This window comes from Bufo bufo, chromosome 4, assembly GCF_905171765.1.
Source record: "Bufo bufo chromosome 4, aBufBuf1.1, whole genome shotgun sequence".
NCBI classification, from domain to species: domain Eukaryota; kingdom Metazoa; phylum Chordata; class Amphibia; order Anura; family Bufonidae; genus Bufo; species Bufo bufo.
Genome location: NC_053392.1, coordinates 490125825 through 490150782, shown reverse-complemented (window position 1 = coordinate 490150782; position 24958 = coordinate 490125825). Strand labels below are relative to the sequence as shown.

The 24958-nt window shown below is 40.7% G+C and overlaps 1 protein-coding gene across 3 annotated transcripts in view; it reads left to right on the top strand.

Annotated features, from left to right (window-relative positions):
- Positions 1 to 24958, top strand: part of LTBP1 (latent transforming growth factor beta binding protein 1) — a 382180-nt gene that overhangs the window by 292116 nt on the left and 65106 nt on the right. For all 3 annotated transcript variants that reach the window (XM_040429549.1, XM_040429548.1, XM_040429550.1), the window contains 9 exons: positions 432 to 530; positions 3014 to 3139; positions 3940 to 4065; positions 8179 to 8301; positions 10253 to 10372; positions 12033 to 12158; positions 14850 to 14972; positions 18209 to 18331; positions 23798 to 23923. In XM_040429549.1, the coding sequence (XP_040285483.1) occupies positions 432 to 530; positions 3014 to 3139; positions 3940 to 4065; positions 8179 to 8301; positions 10253 to 10372; positions 12033 to 12158; positions 14850 to 14972; positions 18209 to 18331; positions 23798 to 23923 (1092 nt within the window). The remainder of the gene's footprint in view (positions 1 to 431; positions 531 to 3013; positions 3140 to 3939; positions 4066 to 8178; positions 8302 to 10252; positions 10373 to 12032; positions 12159 to 14849; positions 14973 to 18208; positions 18332 to 23797; positions 23924 to 24958) is intronic.

Genomic DNA, 24958 nt, shown 5'->3' with positions numbered 1-24958 from the left:
GGGAGATCCCTGGGTGCCGCTCTATGTAGCCTAATACTTAAAGTCCGAACCATTATAGGTCCTCCTATCATTGAGTGCGCAGTGTGCCCCTCCCTCTCTGTTTATTGGCAGCACAGCACAGGGGGAGGGAGAGACTGCTTCCTTCTCCCCTGTGCTGCTGAGAGAATATGAGCGTGCCGACAGCAGCGCGCTCATGTTCTGTGATACTAGGCTGCGCAGCAGCGCAAGCTAGTATCGAAAAAATGGAAATCCAGGTATCGTATCGATACCGGGACAAAAGTATCGATTGGGTATCGAAATTTCTATACCCGCAACAACCCTAATTCTGATATCCTCACCTTGTAATCTCATGTATGATGCAAACTTTGAAGTTATTAAAAAAACCTAGGAGTATTAATCAGCTGCAAAAATTTGTGTTTTTGGCTTTATAGTCGTCGTTGAAAAATCATCTCCACCCGTGCCAGTAGAAATAGCCCCTGATGTTTCCAAGTCAAGTGAAAGCCAAGTTATCGCTCCAACTCAAGTTACAGGTATATTCTGAATTTTACATTCACTTATACTGTGAATAGAAAGTCATCTATCTTATGTCTGTAAGAAATGTGCTATACATACAAACATATAGGCGGGAATTTATCATGAGGGGAATGCCAGATTTATCAAATTTCACATAGTCAGGTCCATAAATATTGGGACATCGACACAATTCTAACATTTTTGGCTCTATACACCACCACAATGCATTTGAAATTAAATGAACAAGATGTGCTTTAACTGCAGACTGTCAGCTTTAATTTAAGGGTATTTACATCCAAATCAGGTGAACAGTGTAGGAATTACAACAGTTTGCATATGTGCCTCCCACTTTTTGAGGGACTAAAAGTAATGGGACATACTAATAATAATCATAAATCAAACTTTCACTTCTTAATACTTGGTTCCAAATCCTTTGCAATCAATTACAGCCTGAAGTATGGAACGCATAGACATCACCAGACGCTGGGTTTCATCCCTGGTGATGCTCTGCCAGGCCTCTACTGCAACTGTCTTCAGTTCCTGCTTGTTCTTGGGGCATTTTCCCTTCAGTTTTGTCTTCAGCAAGTGAAATGCATGCCCAATCGGATTCAGGTCAGGTGATTGACTTGGCCATTGCATAACATTCCACTTCTTTCCCTTAAACTCTTTGGTTGCTTTTGCAATATGCTTTGGGTCATTGTCCATCTGCACTGTGAAGCCGTCCAATGAGTTCTGAAGCATTTGGCTGAATATGAGCAGATAATATTGCCCGAAACACTTCAGAATTCATCCTGCTGCATTTGTCAGCAGTCACATCATCAATAAATACAAAAGAACCAGTTTCATTGGCAGCCATACATGCCCATGCCATGACACTACCACCACCATGCTTCACTGATGAGGTGGTATGCTTAGGATCATGAGCAGTTCCTTTCCTTCTCCATACTCTTCTCTTCCCATCACTCTGGTACAATTTGATCTTGGTCTCATCTGTCCATAGGATGTTGTTCCAGAACTGTGAAGGCTTTTTTAGATGTTGTTTGGCAAACTCTAATCTGACCTTCCTGTTTTTGAGGCTCACCAATGGTTTACATATTGTGGTGAACCCTCTGTATTCACTCTGGTGAAGTCTTCTCTTGATTGTTGACTTTGACACACATACACCTACCTCCTGGAGAGTGTTCTTGATCTGGCCAACTGTTGTGAAGGGTGTTTTCTTCACCAGGGTAAGAATTCTTCGGTCATCCACCACAGTTGTTTTCCGTGGTCTTCCGGGTCTTTTGGTGTTGCTGAGCTCACCGATGTGTTCCTTCTTTTTAAGAATGTTCCAAACAGTTGTTTTGGCCACGCCTAATGTTTTTGCCATCTCTCTGATGGGTTTGTTTTGTTTTTTCAGCCTAATGATGGCTTGCTTCACTGATAGTGACAGCTCTTAGGATCTCATCTTGAGAGTTGACAGCAACAGATTCCAAATGCAAATAGCACACTTGAAATTAACTCTGGGCCTTTTATCTGCTCATTGTAATTGGGATAATGAGGGAATAACACACACCTGGCCATGGAACAGCTGAGAAGCCAATTGTCCCATTAATTTTGGTCACTTAACAAGTGGGAAGCAAATATGCAAACTGTTGTAATTCCTACACCGTTCACCTGATTTGGATGTAAATACCCTCAAATTAAAGCTAACAGTCTGGATTTTGTTTCATTTCAAATCCATTGTGGTGGTGTATAGAGCCAAAAATGTTAGAATTGTGTCAGTCCCAATATTTTTGGACCTGACTATTGTTTGAATAATTTGTTTCATCCTTAATCAGTTTTGTCTAGAAAAGCTACTCTAGTTTTCCTACTCCACCCTCCCACTGGAGTGATATTGCAAGTCTTTTGTTATTTTCAAAAAAAGTATCAATGAGAAATCTGGTGTGAAACTCATTAACATAGCTAAGTACGCCCACTTTTCCACCCTCATTTCAAAACTGGAGTTAGTGGTGTAAAAACGCAAAAAGTTGCAAAAGTTTTGCGCCAATGATTGTAAAAAGTCTCAAAAGTCCTATTTTGCAACTTTTTGAAGCCATATTTCTGGAGTGAAGACGTACATATTTCACCACAGGTCAAGCTGATTGTAAGACTCATGATAATACATGTTCAACAAGTCAGATTTTACCCCATTTGTTGTAGTCTGTTGGTGACTTTCTGGGACACAAAATTATGTTCCCGGCACTAGCCGACACCTATCAAACCCAAATAATGTTTTTTGTCGATGTCAGATTCAGTTGTTGGAAAGTTTTTCATGAAAATCTACAGTCTGGCTCAAGTAGGCATGTACCAACTGTTATCAACATTTGTAGCTTCTTCATGTAACTCAACAAAAAAAAGATTGATCTGTGACTTGTCCAGTTTTTCTGTGTGGTTTCCAAAAAGTTCCTGGTGAAAAAAAGGACAATAACTATGATTATTATTGTGTAAACTGATTTCACTGATTTCTGCTGTATTTCATTAGAAGTCAATGAATGTATAGTGGACCCGAACATCTGTGGAGAAGGTTTCTGTGTCAACTTGCCAGTTGGATACCTGTGTGTCTGCCATGAAGGCTACAAGAGGAATGAAAATCAGACTAAATGTATTGGTAAGGTCCTCTTCTAAAATTTAAAAGTATGTCCATTGGTCAGTAGACCTTTGATTATTACTCAGTACATGAAAATTAAGCAAAAAGATAAATGTACTGTTTCTTTCATCGAAGCAGCCCTCCAGTTCTCAAATAAAACGTCACTATACATGCAAAACGTTAAGTTAGCATACATGTCCTCTCCTTAGCAGTGCTGTTTGTCCTGTTCTTAGCCCCCTTTTCATGTATGTAGAATGTTCATCAGGTTTTCAGACTAGTGCTCTTGCTCTGGGGTGGACCGGCACTGTGTCCATCATCTGTCTTGGTCCCTTGTCCCAAGAGTAGGGGAACCACAGTGACCAGAGTGTAAAAGGAAGTAAAAAGTTTAAAAAGCATGCTTGGCTGACAGCTATCTAAAGCTTATGAATAGCATTCATAAGCTTTAGATGGCTGTCGGCCAAAAAAGCGATTATTCTCTACCTTCTCATACACCTACATGCTCAACTGAGAGTGTACGGTAAGTGTATTCTATTCCTCTCTACCATATACATGCATGCTTCTTTCAGTTGAGCGTGTATGTGCTCTGGATGGGGAGAAAGAAATAAACCACTGCCAGGACACCTCTTGAGAAGAAATGGATCACACATGTTAAAACTCAGTGGCCCCATCCTTCATTTTCCCCAACTGCAGATATCGGGACACCCCTATACACATTAGATGGTCTGCATGTCCTACTGAAAGGGTTCAGCTAACATTAGTCTGATATATATGGCCAACATTACGAATTGGATGCACCATTTAGTGTTTTAATGTTTTTATAGATATAAATGAGTGTGCCGAAGATCGCAGCCTCTGCTCAAATGGCCGTTGTGAGAATACAGACGGACGTTATCTATGTATTTGCTCGGCAGGATATATGGCTAATGAACAGGGAACAGACTGTGTGGGTATGTAGCACTACTCTGATTAATTTTAACATGGAGCAGGTTTGCCAACTGTCTATAAATGTCCTGTCTTCGTAAAAATACGGAAATTTTTCAAGTGTTCGTAAACAAATTAAAAGCGTTATATTTTAATCTGGAGCGCATCCTTTAACAATCAGAAAACTGTTTCATTAATTAACCTTTAAGTGCACCCAGTGAACAGACATCAAAAATGTAGACCCTCCATCAGTCTCCTACTGTTCCTCGGCATTGCAAACAATTTAGGTCATACTGATGATGAACTCACACCACAATGTTTCCTGTACCAAATTCAAGGCTTAGACTCTTAAACATAGTGCTTTGATGGGTACTTTTAGCACCTACTATGCCAATTAAAATATGCAGTGTCGCAGATGTCTTTGACACAGTCAACATCCTTCTTGAATGTAATAAAGTTGTGCTTTTCACATGTTTACCGGGAATTTACAGAATTTTGCCATATTTTTTACATGCAACTTCCAACTTTTACAATGAGTGTAACAGTGCACCACGATCACAGTATGGCAAAGACATTACATAACGAATTGTTGCAATCATTATAAAACTAGAGACTGGCATTTATAGCGAAAAATAATCTTGATTATTTTCAATTTAAGGACAATTATCAATTTTTCACGATTATCTTTTGTGTGGCAATAACTTTTTTATTTATTTGTTGATGTAGCCATATCAGGTTCTTTTTTTACGGGCAAATTGTATGTTTTAGTTACCCCATTTTGGGGTATATAGATTAACCGTTATTATTTATTTATTTTTGAGGGGGGGAAGCATTCCCACCATCGTTTATTGCGCTTCAGATTTACAATGTTCATGGTGTTGCATAACTAGCCTGTCCTTCTATGGCTCAATACGATCACTGCAATACCAAATATGAATATATTTATTTGTGTTTTGCACAATAATAGCACCTATCAAGCAAAAAGAATAACTTTTTATGTTGCCACATTCCAAGAGCCAGAACTTAATTATTTTTCCACCATAGCCGTATATGGGCTTGGTGTTTCGGGACAAGATGTAGTTTTCATTGGTACAATTGTGGTTTAAATGGGACATTAATATAAATGTTATTTTGTGATAGACAGTAAGAAAACAATTCCGTTGTTTTTTGCTTTTTTGTTACTTTGTTCACTGGACGGTTTGAATAATGTTAATTTTATTGTGCGGGTGGTGGAGAACACGGTGATACCATAGGTGCGCGTGTGGTTTACTTTTTACCACTTTTACAAAATAAAACCACTTTTTAGGGAAAAAATGTTTTATTAACTCATTTAAAAAAACAGGGTTTGAGAGTCTTATTAAAGCTCTAACTGGGTGTTACTAAGGAGAGTCTGTCCTCAGTGTTGTACTGATCAATGAAGACGCCATTGTGTAACAAGTCAGATAGACTGGGTAATAGGCTGTGATATTTAGGGCACATGTACAGTCGTGGCCAAAAGTTTTGAGAAATACATAAATATTGGAAATTGGAAATGTTGCTGCTTAAGTTTTTATAATAGCAATTTGCATATACTCCAGAATGTTATGAAGAGTGATCAGATGAATTGCATAGTCCTTCTTTGCCATGAAAATTAACTTAATCCCAAAAAAAACTTTCCACTGCATTTCATTGCTGTCATTAAAGGACCTGCTGAGATCATTTCAGTAATCGTCTTGTTAACTCAGGTTAGATTGTTGACGAGCACAAGGCTAGAGATCATTATGTCAGGCTGATTGGGTTAAAATGGCAGACTTGACATGTTAAAAGGAGGGTGATGCTTGAAATCATTGTTCTTCCATTGTTAACCATGGTGACCTGCATAAAAATGGCTTCACAGGCAAGGATATTGTGGCTACTAAGATTGCACCTCAATCAACAATTTATAGGATCATCAAGAACTTCAAGGAAAGAGGTTCAATTCTTGTTAAGAAGGCTTGAGGGCGTCCAAGAAAGTCCAGCAAGCGCCAGGATCGTCTCTGAAAGAGGATTCAGATGCGGGATCAGAGTGCCACCAGTGCAGAGCTTGCTCAGGAATGGCAGCAGGCAGGTGTGAGCGCATCTGTACGCACAGTGAGGCGAAGACTTTTGGAAGATGGCCTGGTGTCAAGAAGGCCAGCAAAGAAGCCACTTCTCTCCAAAAAAAACATCAGGGACAGATTGATCTTCTGCAGAAAGTATGGTGAATGGACTGCTGAGGACTGGGGCAAAGTCATATTCTCCGATTAAGCCTCTTTCCGATTGTTTGGGGCATCTGGAAAAAGGCTTGTCCGGAGAAGAAAAGGTGAACGCTACCATCAGTTCTGTGTCATGCCAACAGTAAAGCATCCTGAGACCATTCATGTGTGGGGTTGCTTCTCATCCAAGGGAGTGGGCTTACTCACAATTTTGCCCCAAAACACAGCCATGAATAAAGAATGGTACCAAAACACCCTCCAACAGCAACTTCTTCCAACAATCCAACAACAGTTTTGTGAAGAACAATGCATTTTCCAGCACGATGGAGCACCGTGCCATAAGGCAAAAGTGATAACTAAGTGGCTCGGGGACCAAATTGTTGACATTTTGGGTCCATGGCCTGGAAACTCCCCAGATCTTAATCCCATTGAGAACTTGTGGTCAATCCTCAAGAGGCGGGTGGACAAACAAAAACCCACTAATTCTGACAAACTCCAAGAAGTGAATATGAAAGAATGGGTTGCTATCAGTCAGGAATTGGCCCAGAAGTTGATTGAGAGCATGCCCAGTCGAATTGCAGAGGTCCTGAAAAAGAAGGGCCAACACTGCAAATACTGACTCTTTGCATAAATGTCATGTAATTGTCGATAAAAGCCTTTGAAACGTATGAAGTGCGTGTAATTATATTTCACTACATCACAGAAACAACTGAAACAAAGATCTAAAAGCAGTTTAGCAGCAAACTTTGTGTAAACTAATATTTGTGTCATTCCCAAAACTTTTGGCCACGACTGTACATAATCAAGGACTAAAGTAGTGACAAAAGGCAGACTGGAAGCCACTATATGTTACATACAGGTGTCTTCAGCACTCCGTAAAATGCTGAAGACTGAACATCTTTCACTAATAAATTATATTACAAAAATGTTTAACATCCCTGTCCCTACCCAATGTTAAAAAAATATACTGAAACAATTTTATTATTATAATTTTTTTTAATCCCACTTGGAAAAAAGGCATTTATAATGCATTATTATACAGTACCTTGTATACTAATTCATCATGGCCTATCACTGTAAGGCCGAATGCACAGGGCCATGTTCCGCGGCCGAGAGCGGTCCGTGGTATGCCGGGCTGGATTCCTGTTCAGAGCAGGAGCACACTGCGTCATTGGTTGCTATGACGCTGTGCGCTTCATGTCGCCGCTGCACTACAGTAATACTCTATACGAGCGTATTACTGTAGTGCAGCGGCGGCATAAAGCGCACGGCGTCATAGCAACCAATGACGCTGTGCGCTCCTGCTCTGAACAAGAATCCAGCCCGGCATACCACGGACCGCTCTCGGCCGCGGAACACGACCGTGTGCATTCGGCCTAACAGTGACAGGCTATCTATTAGGATGTGTCTGTGGCACAGTCTAATAGGCATACAGTCATGGCAGGCCAGTGGGCTCCTGGCTGCAATGGTAGTGAATCAGCGCCCCATGATTGCTTACATGGGAAGCCAATAGTGACAGGGAGCTGCTTAATAAACTGCCTAGATGCCATAATTGATATTGACCATGGCATCTAAGGAATCACATGTTCTGGATCGGAGTTATCTCCTTTCCGTCCATTACAGCGGGAGCCCAACTACAGTGCTGAGCTCCCATGGGGATATTTACATTGCTCAGTAAGTGACACTTTTTACATTGGCTCAGCGCCAGCACCCTGTGACAGGGTTAGTGGTGCAGGGAATATGAACATGTTCTGATACAGTGCTCCAACATCTTCAGGCTCTAAAAGGACAAACTATTCAAATGAATTGCCCATCCCTGGTATGAACTAAAAATGCATGGAAGTGTGTACACAGTTTAGATTTGTACTTTGTGTAATATCTGTTTTGCTATCTATGCATGATTATTTTTTTTACGTTTTGCTTTAGATGTGAATGAGTGCTTGAGGCCAGATACATGTCCAGATGGGCTTTGTATCAACACTGTTGGATCATTCCGTTGCCACTACTGTGACTCTGGTTTCCGTATGAACAGAAGAGAACAGTGTGAAGGTAAGTAACATAGTTGCATTTTTAGTACAGTTGAAATAAGACATATGTCCATCACATTCAAGCAAGGTATGTTGAGGGTGTGGATGAAGGGGGGGGGGGTAGTTTAGGGTTGCATGTGTCTACCGATGCAATATTGACATTGTCAGTATTTCAGTGCTGAATTTTAAGCTGTCTCTGTTAGCACTTTGATAATGAATGGGGGATGCAGGAAGGACCCTCAGCATTCTGACAGGGTTGAGGGATACACCTATGTGTTTAACCTTTATTCTCTTTCTTCCTTCGGATGGGAGGCAGAAACTCTATCAGTGTGCCATAGGCTCCACTGCTGTTAGTGGAAGGGTTTTCTCTGACTAAAAACCTCAATCCTATTCTTCACATGCAAAATGTACTGGAATTTATAGATCTACCTCTCTAAAGCCATCTGTTGTTCCTGCTGTGACCAGATGCCATGGTAGACTTTTCCACAGATGCACAGTTCTTATGGTAAAGGAGCCTTGTCGCCTCTCGAAACAGATTTTTTTTTCCAGATGGAGGCAGTCCCCTCTTGTTATTTTGAGGGGACTTTACATAAAGCCACTTTTCACCATATTTTTTTACTGGCCATTTATATACTTATACAAGTTAAGCATGTCCCCTCTTAGACACCTCTTCTTAAAGGGATTGTGCCAAGTTTATAAGTTATCCCCTATCCCTAGTTGATCGCTGGGGGTTCAACCACTGGGATTCCCATTGATCCCAAGAACGGTGGTCAGGATCGACTTGCTGCTCCATCAGAACAGGGGAATGGGACAGATCTAGATGAGCTGGTGGCATGGGCAAAAAAACAGCAGATGAATTTTAATGTTTAAAGTAATTCACCTAGGTCTTAGTAATCATATCGCAGCATACACATTGAATGGAATTAAATTGGGGACACCATAACAAGAAAAGGACTTGGACAGAAAAGTAATCTAAACTGCAGTACTCAATGTCAAGATTTTTGGTGTATAAAAATTGAGACAAAAAGTCTGTGATCCCTCGTAAGACCACATCTGGAAATTGAGATTCAGTTTTCAGCATTGTATAAATTATATAATGCAGGGAAGCTGGAGAGGGGTCAAAGGCAGGCAACTAGATTATTAAATGGCATGGGATGTGATCCCATTTAAAAGTATACATTTTTGTGTGGTCAGTACAAAGAACCGGATGAACAGCATATTAGACATCAGTACAGGAAAGGGTTCTTTACAGTTAGAGTAGTCATACTATGGAATTTCCAACCCCAAGAGGTACTAATGGCAGCTAGTATGTCATCATTTAGAACAGAGCCTTGGATCAACAAAAGAAAGCCAGTGCTTTAATCAGGTGAGCCACAGCTATGTGTCTATGCAGGCAGTTTGATAGGGAGGTCGCTGGTGACAGATCCCCTTTAATTGTCACACAATCCCCTATTAGGCTTCATTCACATCAGTGTTCAGCCTTTCCGTTCCGTTTAGGAGCAGGAGAATGGAAAAGACAGAGAAGGCACATAACTGAGCCAAACTGAGCCCTTAGGACCCCATAGACTATAATGTCCTGCATGCACAACTTTTGTCTCCGCTCCAAAATCATCTTCTGAGTGGAAACATAACGGACCACATTATAGTCTATGGGGTCCTTAGGCTCTGTTTGGCTCAGTTATGTGCCTTCACCGTCCTTTCCGTTCTCCTGCTCCTAAACGGAGCAGGAGAACGGAAAGGCTGAACGATGATGTGAACGAAGGCTTATTGCCGTAACTTATATATTTGGCAGGAAAATCTCTAAAGCCTTGGGAGATTGGAGACAGATTGTGGCTGTAATTTTGGTTTAACTCTGCATTTCCCTTTTTATTGAAGCTTTTCCCAGCAGCTTTCTTTCAGAAGTAATACAGCATGTTACACAATAAGGAGTTCCATTTTTTTGAAGTTATAATATATATATTTTTACATTTCAGATATTGATGAATGCTTGGTCCCAACCACATGTCCATATGACAGATGTGTCAATAACCCTGGCTCGTTTGCATGTGTGCCTTGTCCTGATGGGTTCAGAGGATCTAATGGACAGTGTTATGGTAAGTTTAAATTATAATCAAGGGGTTTATAGAGATGTCAGTAGAAATGTAGAATCGTAGAGCTTATGGATGTAGTTTGCAGAACATCATGCAGTCAGTGTAGAGCCTGCATTAATGCTTCGGTGTGGAATTTATAAGAAGTAGTGGGAGCAATCACTGACAACTGCATACGCTTCATAGTTCAGGATTTTAAGGATTCTAGGGCATTATTGGTTTTTTTTTGTTTGTTTTTTACAGCATGCTTATTACAATCGTTGGTTTGAAATAAACTAACCTATGTAAAAAAAAAAAATGTAACCACTTCTTGGTCAGAAGCTTAACCCTTCTTTCTGATTACATACTTTTCAGGGTATCATTTTAAAGGACAGCAAAAACTATACTCGTGGCAAAATACTGGATCATTTTCTTGAATTGACCCAGGTGTTTTGCTAAAATTGGTATTGGACAGCTCCAGTAATGCATAATACACAATTCATGAGGTCCCTGCTCTCTCCGTGCTGATTGACAGCCTTTTTCTGGTTGCAGTCAGTGGGGAGGGAGATCAGGGACCTCGTGCATATAGCCTATTGTGTGGACTCCAGCACTGGAGCTGATCAATACAGATTGTAACAAAAATGCTAGGTCAGTTCAAATTAAAGGCCCCTTTACATAGGCCATCTGTGCAGGCATGTATTTCGAACATTCCTGATATTTTTCTGGTTGTTAGCAGAGGGGAGAGCTACATTTACATACAAAAGTTACCTCTGCTGTATGAGGAAAAGAGATTGATTGTCCCCATTCAGATTATTTCTGGGCGGCAGATCCCAGTTTACACGGCACAAGTTTTAGACGCCCCATAGATGGCGGAGGATCCGCCGAAGTTATGAAGAGGCGCAGGCGCATCAAGCGCCAGTTCTAAATGTAAGACAGTTTTCTTGCTGTCTTACATTTAGACTTTTTCCTACACCTAAAACAGGCATAAAAAATGGTAAATGAGACGGGCTTGCTGAGACCGTCCCCGCCAACGCCACGCCCACAATTTTAGACCTGGCGTGAGTGGGGCAAAGACGCAGATAGTGGTGCAACTAACCATTCCGCTGCCACCTGTGCCTGGAATACACCTTATTTAGGTGTACTTCAGTATAACAAATGACCCCCTAAGCTCCATACATAGCTGTGAATGTAAGGATCACAATCCTAGGAGCCCAAAGCACCCCCGTGGCTGCCAAGCCTCCTTCTCTCCTGCAGAAAGTATTCTGTTGAACAGATTTGCCCATTTGTCTTAGAGTCTGAGCTGTACCCTTTATTTGATACCCGCAAGGCGAGGGCATTCTGATATTTACATCTGAGATAATCATTAAAACATTTCAATGTGCAATAAACACCCCGCATTTCATTTTTCACGTGTTTTCCTGTTATTGAACAGATATGTGATCTGTGTTATTAAATATTGTCTTGTGCTATAGTAAAGCCAGAAAATACAACCACTGTAGGCTTTCCTTGATGAGCACTTTATAAAAATATGAAAATTGCAAGCAGATTTTGTTTCCAATGTAGCCTGTAAATAAATTTGCTGGCACTGTGCCTGACTGACTAATGAAAGTGACATTCCTACATGTCTGCACATTTGTACCTTATGTTTTTGTTTTTTACTGACCTTCATTTTTCCTTTAATTTGTAGACGTTGATGAGTGCCAAGAAGACACATCGTTGTGTGCCAATGGTGACTGCTCCAATCTGGAGGGATCATACATGTGCACATGTCGACCAGGATTTGAGTCAACCTCTGACAGCAAACAGTGCATTGGTAATTAGATGTTCCACTTCAGCATTACATTTGTATGTATTTTTGGAAGAAGGGTAAGGTCTGGATTTGGTAAGAATGTAGAAGAAGGCTAGTGACTAATAGATCCATCTGGTTCCATTTGTGAATGGCAGACTTTACCAACTGATGTCAAACCAGATTTGTTTTGTACTGGTGAGATTGGATCATAGTTTCCCTAAAGGCAGTTCTAGAAACAGATTTGGTCATGAGCAGATGGGCGTTCTGGAATGACTGTAGTAATTGTGAAACCCTTTTATTGTTGTTACACACTTAACAAAAACAAGTAGAGATCAAGAATAAATGTTCAAGCCTGATGCATTTTTTGATGGAACAGATTTTCATTGGCCAGATTTGATCATTCTGTCACAAAGATGCATCGATTATCACTTGAAGTGAGTTGGGATGCAGAGAGGGAAAACAATGGATGATCTGTTAGGTGCCAAAAGGATGCAAAGTTGTAATTTCATGTTAAGACGCTTGTAGAGTCATTTATATTGTAGATTACATATTTCAAGAGTGACCCACATAATGTACAATCTGACCAAAACAGTGATTTTACACCCAAATTGTATAATCTACAACAAAAACAACACCAGGAGTGTTCACAAACTGCATCTTCTCATGACCTAATGAACGCCCCCAACAGATCATCCATTGTTTTACCTTTCTGGATTCCACAACTGATATGTTTCACAGAGCAGGGCAGTTATCCCACTAGGAAAGGATATGGAACAGCTGAGGTCTTTCCCGCATACTACATTGGTGTTGTGCCTGTTACAGCACACCGCCATCCGGTGAGCCTCTCTCCTTAGGAATGGGAAGGAAGCTTTACCCTGTTTTGCAATGTACCGCTCTATTGGAGCAACACATCTCCGTTTTGTTGATTGATTCTTACTTTGGCCATGCATTTTTTGTTGAATCAGCCCAAATTGTTGTCTAGTCGTATTTATTCATGGGTATATATACAAACACACACACAATGAACATTAAAGGGCTTATCCCATGATTAATGCAAAGAATTAAAATCAGGCATTATATAGTACATGACAATTAGTGTTGAGCAAACTTCTGTTTTAAGTTCGGCGTCTAAAGTTCGGCTTCCGGTTAGCGGAGAATCCCGATATGGATTCCGAATTCCGTTGTGGTCCGTGGTAGCGGAATCAATAATCGGCCATTATTGATTCCGCTACCACAGACCACAACGTAATTCGGAATCCATATCGGGATTCTCCGCTAACCGGAAGCCGAACTTTAGACGCCGAACTTAAAACAGAAGTTCGCTCAACACTAATGACAATCCCTTTCTAACAAATCCTGTACCTCCCATGGATCCAGAACTCTCCTCATTCACTGCCTCAGTTGCTCTGCTGCATTTATGTAAAGCTGGTAGCTCAGGGTGTGTGTCCTTTCTGCTCTCTCTCTCAATCACAGCTCAGTGAGCGTGCGCTTTCTCAGAGGGCCTGTCCTTTCTGCTGCAGCTCTCTGCCTGTAAGGGTTCATTCACACATCCGTGTGTGTTTTGCGGATCCGCAAAACACGGACAGCGGCAATGTGCGTTCCGCATTTTGCGGACCGCACATTGCCGGCACTAAGAGAATATGCCTATTCTCGTCCGCTATTGCGGACAAGAATAGGACATGTTCTATTTTTTTTCAGGATCGGAATTGCGGACCCGGAAGTGCGGGTCCGCAATTCCGGATCGGGCTGCACGTTGTGGGCCCCATAGAAATGTATGGGTCCACAATTCCGTTCCGTAAAATGCGGAATGGAATTGCGGATGTGTGAATGGAGCCTAACTGTCACAGCTTCAGTATGGCTGATGAAACTGAGCATGTGTGTCCCGCACCTCAGTGATGTTACTAAGGTGGGTGGAGAAATAGGCAAAAGAACAAACAGCAGGTGGTGCTATACTGATAAAATGTATTGAATAACTCAGCAGCTATACTAAATTTTTAATTACATGCCATTACAAAAGTATTCGGATCCAGGTGCTGGTGTAAAAATATAGAATTTTTTATTTTTGTGGGACAACCCCTTTAATTCTGAAAATGAGTGTAATTTACATTGTTGCTTCACATCTCTTTAAATTAGATACCCTGAAAGCCTGTCAAATAAAGCCTAAGATCTATACTGAGAGGCTATTAGGCTAGGGCAGGGATGGCCAACCTGAGGCTCTCCAGTTGTTGCAAAACTCCCATCATGCCCAAACTGCCAACAGCTATCAGCTTACAGCAGGGAGTTGTAGTATTACAACAGCTGGAGAGCCACAGGTTGGCCATGCCTGGGCTAGGGCTTCACAGCAACATGTGTCGCGCGACTTCTTGTCATAGGAAAGTTGGATTGTTGTGTGGCTGTCGCAGCGTATTGGAGTGCTACACCATTGACTATCATTAAGAAGTCCTACCCTTTTTTCACGACACATGTTGAGGTGTAGCCCTAGCCTTAGAGAGCATTTTGGTTGAGTGGCCAAAAGTAATCACATAACTAGCTTCATGTCCCCTTTCTTGTAAAGAAGTTATGGAGGCCATCTAGTGATCGTGGGACCCCTACTGTTCACTAGATGCAGTTCAACAAACTTTTTAAAGGATTTGCCTAATGTGTTCTCTGAGTTTGTAAATAATAAAACTATTTGATTATTCAAATAATTATTCCTTTATCATTTATTTTTTATAGACATTGATGAATGTCAGCTGGGTAACTTATGTCTAAATGGCAAGTGCCAAAACACCGAAGGTTCCTTTTTGTGCTCCTGCAACCAAGGATATCAGTTGAGCCCAGCTAGGGACAGATGTGATGGTATGTATTCTGGTATTCTGCTTGTTCTGTATAATATAACATTTTATAAATGTAATATTATTTTAGATTTTAAAGGCCTTGGGACCCGCACATTGGTCTCTTATTGGTTGCCATGGAGAACTGATCAAAGCTCTTGTATTGTTTGCCAATCTTTTTACATAATGAATTTACTAGTCTCTGTAGCAACCAATATATTGCATTTTAGTCATACATATAATATCTGTGTATTTGTAAGATCAGAACACACTCTTGTTATCTCTATGATGGTATTCTGAGGGCATTAAGAAAATAAACTTTTAAAGGATGATGTTTTTGTTTTCATGAATATTTACTATTACAGGTTATAGCTACTAGAGAGGTCGTTGATCCAGGGAGTTATTCTGATTGCCTGTTGGGGTCGGGAAGGAATATTTTATTCCCCTAAAGTGGGGAAAATTGGCTTTTACCTCACAGTTTTTTTTTTGCCTTCCTCTGGATCAACTTGCAGGATAACAGGCCGAACTGGATGGACAAATGTCTTTTTTCGGCCTTATGTACTATGTTACTATGAAGCAAAACAATACAAAAGCACTATATTATTTTCCATGGGATAGTGTTCCCACTACTATATATATAATTGGACTGTGCTGAAAGTTATGACTATAAACACTATATTATTTTCCATGGGATAGTGTTCCCACTACTATATATATAATTGGACTGTGCTGAAAGTTATGACTATAAAAGTCCCTTTAAATTGCTTTGTCCCTGATATTATAGCTCAGGCCCATTCGCTTTAAGGGCATCTATCAGCACAGGACCAACACAGATGCCTTCAGCTGCCAAGTGCACATGTAACAGGTCAGCCAGTTTCATAGCTACAACTCTGTTGACAAATGCCTTTTTAAGGGCTCTTTCACACTTGCGTTCTTCTCTTCCGGCATAGAGTTCCGTCATCGGGGCTCTATGCCGGAAGAATCCTGATCAGTTTTATCCTAATGCATTCTGAATGGAGAGAAATCCGTTCAGGATGCTTCAGGATGTCTTCAGTTCAGGACCGGAACGTTTTTTGGCCGGAGAAAATACCGCAGCACGCTGCGCTTTTTGCTCCGGCCAAAAATCCTGAACACTTGCTGCAAGGCCGGATCTGGAATTAATGCCCATTGAAAGGCATTAATCCGGATCCGGCCTTAAGCTAAACGTTGTTTCGGCGCATTGCCGGATCCGACGTTTAGCTTTTTCTGAATGGTTACCATGGCTTCCAGGACGCTAAAGTCCTGGCAGCCATGGTAAAGTGTAGTGGGGAGCGGGGGAGCAGTATACTTACCGTCCGTGCGGCTCCCGCGGTGCTCCAGAGTGACGTCAGGGCGCCCCACGCTCATAGATGACGTGTCGCATGGATCACGTCATCCATGCGCATGGGGTGCTCTGACGTCATTCTGGAGCGCCCTGGGAGCCGCACGGACTGTAAGTATACTGCTCCCCCGCTCCCCACTACTACTATGGCAACCAGGACTTTAATAGCGTCCTGGCTGCCATAGTAACACTGAACGCATTTTGAAGACGGATCCGTCTTCAAATGCTTTCAGTTCACTTGCGTTTTTCCGGATCCGGCGTGTAATTCCGGCAAATGGAGTACACGCCGGATCCGGACAACGCAAGTGTGAAAGAGCCCTAAAGCAGGCTGAGCTGCGATACCAAAGCCAATAGGGAAGATTTGCTCAGTTTCTGGAGGCAAAAGGCAGACTCTATATTAAGATTTCAAACGAAACCTTTAACATTTTGAGAAAAGGGAACAACTATGTGAGTATAGTACTGCATGTGTACAGAAGGAAATTCAGATAAAAATTCCATATATATTCCACGGTGCATATTAATTTACTTTGCTAGATTGCAAACAACATCATTTTCAAAATATTCCTAGATGTGATCATCACATATGTGTTATGGCACCTCTTTGGTGCTTTGATTGTCTCTTTGTTTAGTCTCTTTGTCTAGTCCTAGTGGTCACACATGCTCAGCAGCTCAGTGAGACCACCTGGAACGTTTTGTACATAGGTGGTGGAGTAAATCCTTTTATTGTGCGTGCCAACCATTATGTATCACCTCAATAGAAATGAACTGAACTTGTACAGGGACTAGTGATAACTAAAACCATACATTTTATTGCTATGCCTTAAAATAATTACTTCCTTAATATACATAGTCTTAACATACATAGTTAAATTCTGCCTCCTGTTAATTCACTGGCCGTTAACGTAGTATGAACTATCCCTTATTGTTCTAAGGAGGGTTGAAACAGAGAGGATAGACAGCAAAGCCTATTATATCTTTCAGTTGAACTGGCCCTGTTCACAGAAAGAGAAATAAAAAAGCCTCTCTGATTCATCTTTATAAAATTTCCCTGTCTCACTGCATTTTTCAGGAGACTCTTTCTGTTCCCTTAGTCTAAAACAAACCCAAGCAGTCAAACCTTTAGACTTTTGGACTCCGTTCGCCTCATTAAAATGAATGAATCTACTGAGGCATACATCTGTATACAGTTTAGGGTAAAACATTATGTGAACAGTCCCTAAATTAATATCTATTCATGGTAACCCAGGTTCCACATTCAGGTTAGTAAATGCAGTTTTTGAAGCCAAAACCAGATGTGGATTAAAAAAAATAAGTATATGTCCTTACTACTTATTGTCCATTTATGATCCACACCTGATGTATAAGAAAACCTGAATATGGAAACCCAGCCTTAAAGGGGTTGTTCACCCCTTGGGACTTTTTTTTACAGACCCCCCAGCATTGCCAGACCTTCAGTGGTAGTCCTACTTACCTGAGCCCTGCCTCTGGTTTCTGACTCCATCGCTGCCCCACCGGCGCCGCAGGTCCTGGGTCTCCCAGTGTAAACATTCGATTTGACGCTGGTCATGCATGTGATGGCTGCAGCCAATGACTGGCCGCAGCAGTAATGTTTGACCCATGCGTCATGTCACTGGGTCACATGATGCATGGGGGACACGTCACTGCCGCGGCCAGTCATTGTCCACATCGGTCATTGGATGTTGAGGTAGGGAGGGCCGGGACCTGCAGAGCCAAATCCCAGCGGCAGGGATCAGGTAAGTATGATTACCACCGCATGTCCGGCCATGGCAGGATGGTCCCCCTTTAACATTATACTGCTTATGCTTAGCAAAAGGTAAATATACTTTGTATCATCAGAAAATATTCTTTGAATAACTATAGTTTTTTCTCCTTTTCTGCAGATATTGATGAATGTGAAGATAGAAGCCTATGTGGTCATGGTCAGTGCAGGAATACCAGGGGATCTTTCAAATGTATATGTAATGATGGCTACAAGCTATCTGCTGCTGGAGACCAATGTGAAGGTATGAGTCAGACATGTGCCTCTCCAAGTATCTTGTGTGCTACCCATCCCAGCCAAAGCCTCGCAGATGTAGTCTCAGTCAATGTAAGGCTTCATGCACACGACCATATGTATTTTTTGGTCTGCAAACTAGATCCACAAAATATGGATAGCAGCTGTTTGCATGGCACATTTTTCACAGGCTTAGTAGTAGAAATGCCTTTTCTTGGACAAGAATTTGACATGTTCTATAATTTGGGGGACAGACACACAGATTCGGACAGAGCGGATGACATCCATGTGGTGTCTGCATTTTTTATGGTCTCATAGAAATTAATGGGTCATCGCCCAAACTGCAAAAATAAGTGGCTCGGACACGGACCTAAAATATGGTTGAAAGCAGAAAAGCAATACAACAGCACTCTGCAAACACAAATAATCAAGTAAATACTATACAAAAGTGCCATACTCACTATAAAAAATGTACAATTGCTAATGTTATGTTATAAATGTTAGCTTGTTGGCACAATCATTTTGTACAAAATTATTTGTGCCTTTCCGCCAGCAGCAAGGCTATTTTTAGGACAGGAACCTACATAAATGCTACCTCCACTGGTGCCATACTGGCCTCCATTAAATTCAGGGAACGCAGGTTCCACATGCATGCTGAGCCCACTCTGTATTTTACCTCTCCTGGTGCCAAATGGCCTTCAATAAATGCAGGGAGAACAGGTGTGTGTGTGGGGGGATATTTTTGCAACTTTTCAAGTGGGAAAAGGGTGTATTTTTTAACTTGGAGATTTTTTAAATTTATTTAATAAAACTTTTTTACTTTTTTTAAACCCCACAGATGATCCTTTCAACTCTTTGATAATACACTGGTACTTATGCAATACAATATATTATACTTTCAGTGCTATACTGACAGACACCAACAGTCTGTGCCAGATAGACACAGCCTGCTAGAAATACACTGCAGGAAAGGCCTAGGGTCTTCATTAGGCCCCAGGCTGCCACACAATCTCATCTGCAGGGTGTTGATGGGAGACAAAGGAAGATCCCTCCCTCTAAAACACTTACATGCCGCGATTGCTATTGACTGTGGAATCTAAGGGGTTAATCTACTCAAATCAGCCCTTCTGCTGATTTGGCCATTTAGAGCCATAAAAGGCAGCCTATCAGCAGTTACTAAGGGGTTAAAAATCATTTTGTATAGTACAGTTCAGTGAACCACATATATACTAGTTTTCTGAAATATCCCACTTTTGTTGGGAACGCTTTGAAAATCTTAAAACATATGGTAGGTTTACATTAACAAATGAATGAAAAGAAACACAAAAGGCTGCAATGTCTCCCAACAATTAGTTTACATTACACAGAGTTTCACCATTGTACATATGATGTCTAATGAAAACAGACAGAAAGCGTATTATAAACAGCTGCTTGGGGGGCATTGATGGTACGCTCCTACTCATTTCCCATGTGTTTTCTGCAATGACAGATGAATTATGTAGAGCAAACATCATAACAGAATCCTTTTATGAGGCACGCTCTAAAATCTCAATGCTGATTGAATCCAGTGTGCCGTCTGCTGTCTTATTGCTTTCTAATGGCCATTTTGTGGATTTGAGGGCAACATTGCAAGTAACTAAGAACTGTTCTACATAGAATATAAACAGCTTAGAAATTATATCAAATATTAATCTGTGATTCCATCAGACGCTATATATTTTATATGTATTTTTCTTACCAAAGGCTAAAATCAGCATTACTACTGTTCTACCATATATTTCTACACACTCACTATAAGGATGTCTTCCATGCAGGATGGGCAAAGAAATTTCCTGCAGAGAATTGAGTTACTGAACATAGATAATATAAATGATCCAGCAAAAATGCATGTGACTTATTTTTTGCACCACCTTTACAGAAAAATATAGGATGCAATAGTTTTCCTTACATATAACGTGCCGGAATTTAAAGTAATTTGCACCGGATTTATGAAATTGGTGCATAATATTTTTGGCATGTTAACCATGCTCTTATGCTAACATGCATTGTCCTATTTTTTACACAAAATAGGGAATTTGAACATTATGTTCTCGCTGTTGCATTGATACCTGCAATATCATTGTGATGAAGAGGTTTCATATGTATGGTGCTTTTGGTACACTCATAGACAAAATACAATGCAGAAGTTGTTGGAATGGAATGAAACGTTCTACGTGTGAATGTAATGATGATATATGTAAGTGATTGCGATATTAGAGCAAAAGGACAAGTTCAACAGGATAACTGTCCGATTGAAAGAAGGCTCTAGTACCCTGGTGGGTTCCTCTAGCCTGGATACAATATCAGAACGATACACATAAAAAAGTATGGGTCCGTGCTAAATGTCTCTTAGGTAGAGGATTGTTCCCAAGCAGTTACTTTTCCAGAGGCCGTTCCTTTTTAATCCCTGGCTTCCGACCTCTTCAGTCACTGAACCAACTGGCAACATAAACCTTTTTTTTGTCCCTTCAAAAAAGGAAACAGATAAAGTGCAGAAAAAGGTTTCTGTTGTCGGTTGGTTCAGTGACTGAAGAGGTCGGAAGCCAGGGATTTAAAAGGACCGGCCTCTGGAAAAGTAACTGCTTGTGAACAATCCTCTACCTAAGAGACATTTAGTGCGGACCCATACTTTATGTGTATTGTTCAGATTTTATAGGGAGAACGGACCTACTCCCGGTATCTGGGATTGCAGCTTTAGGCTACTTTCACACCTGCGTTAGGTGCCGATCCGTCTGGTATCTTCACAGACGGATCCGCACCTATAATGCAAACGCTTAGATCCGTTCAGAACGGATCCGTTTGCATTACCATGAACAAAAAAAATAAATAATAATAATTATTTTATTTTTTTTGTTCATGATAATGCAAACGGATCTGTTTTGACTTTACATTGAAAGTCAATGGGGGACGGATCCGTTTGAAAATTGAGCCAGATCATCACACCAGCAGTTTGGGGGAGTGTGTCGCTCCACAGAAAAGGCATGATTGAAGCGTTTACCATAAGGCTTCCATACTCGGACAGTCATTGGATCCCAAACAGAGCCTGGATTCATGACTAAAGATGATATGGCACCAGTCCATAGCAGTCTAAGTTTCTCAATTTTGAGACAACTGCAAACAAAGGTGATGGTTGCTGGCTGTCAATGGCTACCGTGTCAATGGCAGGACGTGTAATGGGCGCCATGACACAAGATTTGCTACTGCTGATCACTTGGAAATGGTCTGGGCAGAGACGGGTGTATACTGAAGGTGCTATCTGTGCCTGGATGGTGGACAACAAAACTGTGGAAGCTGCATGTGCTTGTAAGCGGAACAGTCCTCTGTACTGGTGGTCTGGTGGAGCCTGTTTGCTGTGTGTGCCCTCACATAACCACTGCTCCCAACACCTACTAACGGCAATGTCAAAATGGCCTAGATCAGGGATGCCCAACCTGCGGCCCTCCAGCTGTTGCAAAACTACAACTCCCAGCATGCCTGGACAGTCTCAATCTGTCAGCCAACAACAGGGCATGGTGGGAGTTGTAGTTTTACAACAGCTGGAGGGCCACAGGTTGGGCATCACTGGCCTAGATGGTGAGCAGTTCATCAAAACAACCATCCTGCTTCTCTCAGTTCAATGATGCACCCCCTCTCAAAATCTGTCAATGGGGCAAAATGTCTTTGAGTGCATTGCAGAGGCATGTCTAGTAGTCAGCAATCTCTTGCCAAGAAGTACATTACTCAAAAGTAGCCTCTGAAAGCCTTTTAATAGTGCAAAGCACTTTTACGTCTTCTTGTGACAAGAACCAAAGTTTAACTAGACCACACCTGTAGATATAAAAGGTAACGTCCCCGTTGCTCCTAGAGGACCATTTGCATCATTTTTTTTCAGCGATGCGGGCACATATGAACACGGGACCAACACAGGTGCCTTCAGCTGCCAAGTGCACATGCAACAGGTCAACCAGTTTCATAGGTACAAATTTGTTGACAGATGCCCTTTAAATAGAAGTAGTAGATACTATAGTTGTATATAGAAGTAAAAGAAGGCGGCACTCACCACTGTAGAATATACCTTCCTTTATTCTTCCACATATTAAAACATCGGGGCTGAAGTAACATGCACAGTTTCACAGCAAGTTTGCGCTTCCTCTGGCCACTGACCCATCGCCGCTTCACTTGCTGTGAAACTGTTCATGTTGCTTCAGCCCCGATGTTTTAATATGTGGAAGAATAAAGGAGCGTATATTCTACAGTGGTGAGTGTCGCCTCCTTTTTCTTCTATATACAACTATTGTTAGCACTTTGGACATTGGCTAAGCACCACGTATACTGTTTGAATATAGACAGAGGGTTAGAGGGGATCGATGCGTAACGGATAGACACACGGCAGTGCCACCCATCTCTACACTCTACTTGTGTTTTGTTGTAGATACTATGTCAGCAGTTGAAAAGGGGTAAGATGCTTATCTAATAGTAAATTACATTGATCATTATAATTAACCTAACAACTAATGTTGTATTATATATCTGAGAAAGGTTGAGCTTGATGGACCCATGTGTTTTTTTTCAACCTTCGTAACTATATGTAACTATTTCTTCCCCGACACCTTTTAATAATAAATAAAACTGAAAAAAGCAGAGAAAATAAAAATAATGAATTAACAGCCCAGAGTTTACCGGTTCCCTGGATTTTATGTGAACGCTATGCAATTCTGCGTAGGTGATTCTTTGTTATTACCGTGAGAAAGTGCCGTCTGCCCACCAGAATATTTTGAAATAAAAAAGAAATATGTGCCATTCCAAAGCTTAGCATTTTATCTGGACATTAATGCCAGTGGACATCTAAACACTAAAAAAGTTATGGGAATAAATTGTATGCAATATTAGACATTCTTTTGAAATGTTTTTAATGTTGACAGTGTATGAGAGGTGACTTATATCTTCATATACTTGTTTTGAACTAAATGAGTATTAAATATTTGAGAAGAAGTCAAAATGAGGAAGTTTTTGCCTTTTATATAGTGAAAGTGTTCCTAGAAATTAAACACTAGACCAGTGATTCAACGTTTCACTCTTCTAATTGCAATTTTTCTGTAGCTGATCAAGAAGGTATAAATATCCAACCTATCCTGCCTGTATTGATGGAGAATGTGTTTTCCATTTCAGAAATTATAATTACATTTACATGGCAGCTCCTACCAGGGACTGTTCACATATTTTAAGTCTGGAGTTCTGTCTAGAGCCAAGCTAAACTGTGCATCATGAATACTCAGAAGAATACTAGAAATAGTCATACAGAATTGCACAATTTACTAAAGTCAACGTTTCTGCGTTCTGTTCATTGAGATTCAAGAGAGTAATTCTATTCCATCAAGCTAGAGAGTAATGTGGTTTCAAAATAATGGGCCACCCGATCATGAAATAATTGATCTGTTTGCCAAAATTTTGATTGCAGACATAGATGAATGCCAGGAGCTGGATGAAGCCTGCCAGGGAGGAGGAAGCTGTAGCAATACGGATGGGTCTTATACATGCGCTTGTCCAGATGGCTTCTTGCTCATAGATGGAAGAAGGTGTCAAGGTATAGTAAAGCTATGGAAAACACAAATCTTGCAGCTTTGCGCAGAGGAATTAAATTAATATTAGGATAAGTTTACATTGCGCAAGCCAAGCTGAAAAAGACATAACACAGCAATATTTCTGAAAGTACAACGGACAATTAAATAACCTTCCAAGAGTCAAATTGACTGATATTTGAAAGAATATTGCCTAGAAATGAAATGGATCTTTATAATCCCATAATCTTTATATAATATTGAACATATCAAACATTTTTACAGGGTATGTTTGCTTTTTGAGCCATTTTTGTATTTCTGCACTACATCTAAAATAAAAAATAAAAAAAACTGAGCACTATTGCTAATAGTCTTTAATTTTTTTTTTAATCTACCGTTTTGGGTGTATTGCTACTATGTTGACGCATATGTCTCCATGGTTACACATTGCAAAAAAGCCTTGTCTATTCCTATTTTATGTTCATTATATTCCTTTCCATTTGTTTACTATTATATGCTAACATACTGAATGTATTAAAGCAAGAGGTAGGGGACAGATGGAGAGGAGTATGACTGTAGAATCAGACTACACAAGGGTTGTTTGTAGTCTGTTACCATGGAGACACAGTAGTTTGTATTAAAAAAGGCTGCCACCAATGTTAAGTGGCTTGCTCTACAAAATGTTGGTTACATTTACATACTGTAGAGATTCACATGCTGCTGAAGATAGACATTCGGTATGAGTGTGGGATTTATTTCATGGAGTATGTACAGTTTTCCGCGCTCACTTATGGGCATGCCCAAATCAAACCATTTTTGATACGTGTTAAAAAACAATATACCAAATGACCACCAACAATCTTGGCCTCCTTCATGCATTTTTCACCCATAATGCCTTGTACCAGTTAAATCCCTATCATTATCATACTCATAGAGGTCATAGAATTTACGGCACAAGGAATTATTTCATTGTAAGTTTTGGACTTGTTCTTGCCTGTGACATTAGGAAAATGGCTTATGGAGTCAAAAGGTCCTTTTTGAACGCTGATTTATCAAGGTCA